This window comes from Dipodomys ordii, unplaced genomic scaffold (assembly GCF_000151885.1).
Source record: "Dipodomys ordii isolate 6190 unplaced genomic scaffold, Dord_2.0 Scaffold859, whole genome shotgun sequence".
In the NCBI taxonomy this organism is placed as follows: domain Eukaryota; kingdom Metazoa; phylum Chordata; class Mammalia; order Rodentia; family Heteromyidae; genus Dipodomys; species Dipodomys ordii.
In genome coordinates, this window is record NW_012268075.1 from 12,919 (window position 1) to 18,811 (window position 5,893).

Consider the following 5,893-nt stretch of genomic DNA (forward strand, 5'->3'; position numbering starts at 1 on the left):
GGTTTGATTCCTCAGCACCACATAAGCAAAAAGAAAAAAGCTGGAAGTGGCGCTGTGGTTCAAGTGGTAGAGTGCTAGCCTTGAGCTGAAGAGCTGAGAGACAGCGCCCAGGCCCAGAGTTCAAGCCCCACGACCGGACCCCCCCCAAAAAAAAACTTGGGACTAGACTGTATTGAATTTACACATTGACAAGGGAAAGGAACATTAATCAAATAATTTGGCAGGTGTCTTGTGCAGTTAGATTGGTAGTGATTGGAATAAAGAGAAAAAATTAAGAAGTGAATAGAATTTGGTTACTGATTAAACATTAAGAGTGAAGGAGAAAGAGACTTAAGGTTGGTTGTTACCTCTGGCTTGCCAAGCTGGGAGATTATATGTTCACTCTTAGAATGCTGTTGAGTGGGAAGTGCTTTTGAGTCACTTATTTTGTGTGTGTGTGTGTGTGTGTGTGTGTGTGTGTGTGTGTGTTTCATAGATGTAAGGAAACTAACTTTTTTACACATTTTACTTCACTTTCAAAACAGGGTAAATACCATCCCTAGAGGATTATTAGGAGAGACAAAAAGCAAAATTGCCTGGCACCAGTGGCTATTCCTAGCTATTCAGGAGGCTGAGATTTGAGGATAACAGTTCAAAGCCACCTTAGGACAGGAAAGTCCATGGTGCTCCTATCTCCAGTTAAAAAGCCAGAAGTAGCCAGGCGCTGGTGGCTCACACCTGTAAATCCTAGCCACTCAGGAGGCTGAGATCTGAGGATCACGGTTCAAAGCCAGCCCAGTCAGGAAAGTCCGTGAAACTCTTATCTCCAATAAAAACCACCAGAAAACCGGAAGTGGCTCTGTAGCTCAAGTGGTGGAGCACTAGCCTTGAGCTGAAGAGCTGAGGGACAGTGCTCAGGCCCAGAGTTCAAGCCCCATGACTGATACACACACAAAAAAAGCCAGAAGTAGAGATGTGGCTCAAGTGGTTAAAAAAAAATAGCTTAGGAATGGATCCCAGGCACTGAGTTCAAGCCGCAGGATTGGCACAAAAAAAATTAAAATTAAATAAAGGTAAATAGAAAATTGCAATAGTGTCTAACAGTGCCTTAGTATGTAGCAAGTACCCAGTTGATAGCAATTCTTGTCTAGTGTAAACACAGGAGGCCCCAGTTGTTAAATTAGTTAATGAAGTAAAGTATCATAAGGAGTTCAGGCAAATTTGAGATCAGCAAAGGATTTCTGAAGGTCAGAAAGGATGTATAAAAGTTGAAGCATTAAGTGGATACCAGTGGCTCCTAGCTCCTGGCTACTCAGGAGGCTGAGATCTGAGAATCACAGTTTCAAGCCAGCCAGGGCAGGAAAGTATGAGATTCTTATCTCTAGTTAATCCAGAAAAAACTTGAAGTGGCACAGTGGCTCAAGTAGTAGAGCACTCGCCTAGAGCGAAAAGGAACTCAAGCCCAGAGTTCAAGCTCCAGGACCAGCAAAAAAAAAAAAAAGTTAAAGAATTAGAAGGGCTTGAATGAAACAACAGGTTGTTTCTTTTCTCCTGACCAGCTTAGCTGTTATTTTATTTGCTGAATATATATTAGGCGGAATGGCCTTCAGATAAGTAAATGGAAGTTACTACAGAAAGAGAGATGAGGTTATAGAGTCATGAAGACCAGAAAAGAGAAAGTTGAGCCAGAGAAGACGGGGAGCCACTGTGGGCCTTTGAATAGGATACTTGTGTTGTGTGGTATTTATTAAATGTTAGTCTGGAAGACTTATAAAAGGACTGAGACCCTAGAGGTTCTTTTGTAACACAGAAATACCTATACTAAGGGTGTGGTATTAAAAATAAACGAGTAAGCTGGGTGCTGGTGGCTAACACCTATAATCTTAGCTACTCGGGAGACTGAGATCTGGGGATGCCAGTTCAAAGCCATTGGGCAAACAAGTCTTAAGACTTTTTAGTTCCAATTAACCAGCAAAAAGCCCGAAGTGGACACATGGTTCAAGTGGAAAAACACCAGCCTTGCAAACACCAAGTAAGAGCGTAACAGTTTAAGCTCTAGTACTTGTACTAAATAAAGTAAATAAATAAATGACTAAATAAAATTAACAGGTAAGTAAATGTTTAAGCTCTTGAAGGAAAAAACAAGAAATATTGACAGGTAAACCAGTCTACAGGAAAGGAATTGGCCTGTTGTTTGGGGCTTTAGAGACTAGTGGGCTGAGCACAGACAGGATAATTAGAAGAATTAGTTTAGGTTATGTTGGTCTTTTTTTTTTTGGTCGGTCGTGGGGCCTGAACTCTGGGCCTGGGAGCTGTCCCTCAGCTCTTCAGCTCAAGGCTAGCACTCTACCACTTGAGTGTCAGCCCCACTTGCGGCTTTTTCTGCTTATGTGGTGCTGAGGAATTGAACCCAGGGCCTCATGCATGCAAGTCAAGCACTCTACCACTGAGCCACCTTCCCAGCCCCTAGGTTATGTTGGTCTTGAGATGGCAGAGTCAAAGTGGGAATGTCCAATAATAAATAGACACATAAGATCAGAACTCAGGTTAAAGGATTAGTTTGAGAGATATCTCTTTCAAGTTGTTTGTGCCAATGCCAATCCTAGGGCTGAATGCTGTCCATTTGAGCCACAGCTCCACTTTTGGCTTTTTGGAAATTAATTGGAGATAAGAATATTATGGATGTTCCTGCCTGAGCTGATTTTGAACCTCTATCTTCATACTTCAGCCTCCAGAGTAGCTAGCATTACAGGTGTGAGCCACTGACACACAGCTTAAGTTCTATTTTTGATAACAGTATTTTGAAAGTTTTAAATAATACTTACTTTAGACTGTTTGCTTTCCTACTTAACTTGAATTATTTTTTTATCTTAATTATTTTGGTTGAGTGTATTGCTTAAGTAAAATGTTAGAAAATCTAACTTTTCAAGTTAGCGTATAGGCCTTTTATGAGAGTTTTAAGTTATCAACTTGTGTTTAGCTTTTAATGATTTTTTTTTGAAAAATTGTAGCTTCAATATCCGTACATTCCCCACAAAAAAGCACTAAAAATCATGCCTTGCTGGAGGCTGCAGGACCAAGTCATGTCGCAATCAATGCCATTTCTGCCAACATGGACTCCTTTTCAAGTAGCAGGACAGCAACACTTAAGAAGCAGCCAAGTCATATGGAGGCTGCTCATTTTGGGGACCTGGGTAAGTAACTGTCACATGCTAGAGGTATGTGTGTATGTGTATGTATTTGTTCACACATATGTAATATATGCATGCCATTTAGACAGGACCTGGGTATAAAGTATGCTAAAACATGTACAAAGATGTATATATAAGTATGTATAAGGCAATTCACATAGTATTGTTCACGATAGCAAAAATCAGGAAGAACACAAAATACTTGTTTGTAAAGAAATAGTCAAATTGTGGTTTCCTTATACTGTGGTATACAAGGTAGCCACTTTAAAGTCATTTATGAAAAACTGTAATGTCAAAGATATGTTAAAGTGATAAAAAGCAGTAGACATAACATATGTACAGTCACATCTTTGTTAAATTCTTTTTCTAAATGTCACTCAAATTTCTGCACTTCATCATGGTCTTGTAAATTAAGCAAAATTCATAAATGAATTGGCTTGCAATAAGGTCCCCTTCAAAGTGGAGGTATGGCTCAAGTGGTAGAGTACCAACCTTGAGCAAAACAGCTAAGCAAGTGTGCAAGGCCCTGAGTTCAAGCCCCACTATTAAAACAAAAAAAAATAAAAGATTATCTCATCCACAGCTCTGCTTAACTACTTCATATTCAAAGAAAGGATGTAAATTTTTTTTGTGGGACACACTCAGTAGTATATTCCAGATAGTAAAACTATGCATTTTCCTGGTGAGAATGTTTATTAGTACAGATACTCTGGAAAATATGTTGGCAATTTCTTGGGAAGCAAAATTTGTAATTACCGTATGACCCACTAATTGTACTCTTTGGCATTTATCTCAGAAAACTGAAAAACATTGTTAACAAAAACCTGCAAATGAATGTTCATGTCAGCTTAATAGTGAAAAAGTGTCTTTCAACAGGTGAATGAACTGTTTTTTTTAAAACCATGAAATAATACTTGGGGATAAAAAAGAACAACTGATAATAGTCACTTGAATGAATCTCAAGAGAATTGTGCTGAGAGATAAAAACTACTCTCAAAAGTCACATTACAGATGATTCCATTGTGCATAGCATTTTAAAATACTGGTACTGGGACTTGAATTTTGTGTGTGTGTGTGTGTATGTGTGTGTGTACACATGTGTAGTGAACCAGTGCCAGTCCTAGATTGTATTATTACTTTATTTAATTTTATTTTTTGTCAGTTGTGCTTGAACTCAGGACTTGAGTGCTGTCCCTGAGCTCTTTTGCTCAAGGCTTAGTTAGTGCTCTACCACTTTAAGCCACAGCACCACTTCCAGTTTTCTGGTAGTTAATTGGAGATAAGGGTCTTACAGGGACTTTTAAGCCTGAGCTGGCTTTGAACCTTGATCCTCAGATCTCAGCCTCCTGAGTAGATAGATTACAGGTATGAGCCACTTGTGCCCGGTATTCCATCATCTTTTTCTTGAACATTTTACATGATTAAGGAGTACAGTGTAGTGGTGCAAGCCTATAACCTTATAGGAGGATCACATTGGATGCTAGCCCAAGCAGAAGTTAGAAAACAAGCTGATTTGATGGTACATGCCTATGGTCTCAGTTACTTGAAGACAAAGTTGGATGCAGATGGAAGCCAGCATGAGCAATAGTAAAACACTATTTGTAAAACACTAAAAGCAAAAAGGGCTAGGAGTGTGGCTCAAGTGATGAGGATCTGAGGTCAATCGCCAGTGCCACCAAAATAAAAAACAACCTACAGTCAGATTCATTACTGAAAGAGGTATGAGGATTGAGTAACAAAGTACTTTTTAATAATTTAAATTTTAGACTTTTTTGTAATATTTAGAAACCAGAACCATAGTACTTCTTCTAATTCTTATTTTAATGCTGGAAGTAAAGTTTATTCAAGATATCTGGTTACTACTGTTGCCAAAAGTGATTGGCTAATATTTAGATCAGAAATTATTTGTTACCAAACTGCTGATTCCTTTGCTTCTATCTTTTAGGCAGATCTTGTCTGGACTATCAGACTCAAGAGACCAAATCAAGTCTTTCAAAAACCCTTGAACAAGTCTTACATGACACTGTTGTCCTCCCATATTTCATTCAATTCATGGAACTTCGGAGAATGGAGCATTTGGTTAAATTTTGGCTAGAGGCTGAAAGTTTTCACTCTACAACTTGGTCCCGAATAAGAGCACACAGTCTAAACACAGTGAAGCAGAGTTCACTGGCTGAGCCTGTCTCTCCATCTAAAAAGCACCAGACTACAGCATCTTTTATAACTGAGTCTCTTGATAAGAGGTTGAAGGATTCTAACTCTACCCAATTGCTTATGACTCAATCAGATGGACTTGAACTGAATAATAGAACTAGCAACACTCAGAATCACTTACTGCTTTCCCAGGAATGTGACAGTGCCCATTCTCTTCTTGAAATGGCCAGAGCAGGAGCTCATCAAGTTTCCCTGGATACCCAAGAATCCTCTTCCAAACTTACAGTAGCCAGTAGAAATATTCCCTCTTCTCCACTGAAAGATTTATCAGGAAAACTAATGAAAAGTAAGTGACTTTCTGTCTTTTCTCATTCACATCTAAGATGAGGAATAATAAAAGGATTGGAATACTATCTTTTCTCCTTTAATAGCTTGCAGATTGGGGGGCAAATCAGGCTAGTATATGAAAAAAGAACAGGAGAGATATGTTTAAGAGACTTAATCCTCTAGGAGGTGTATTAGAATTGACAAGTGAGTTGAATCAGAGTCATGCTTTTATAGATTTGGAA

The 5,893-nt window shown here is 38.9% G+C and overlaps 1 protein-coding gene across 1 annotated transcript in view; it reads left to right on the forward strand.

Annotated features, from left to right (window-relative positions):
- Nucleotides 1-5,670, forward strand: part of LOC106001923 (A-kinase anchor protein 10, mitochondrial-like) — a gene marked incomplete at its 3' end in the record, with an annotated part of 17,397 nt that extends 11,727 nt beyond the window's left edge. The window contains exons 2-3 of the mRNA XM_013036862.1: nt 2,991-3,173; nt 5,116-5,670. Of these exons, the coding sequence (XP_012892316.1) occupies nt 2,991-3,173; nt 5,116-5,670 (738 nt within the window). The remainder of the gene's footprint in view (nt 1-2,990; nt 3,174-5,115) is intronic.
- Nucleotides 5,671-5,893: the final 223 nt, after the last annotated feature.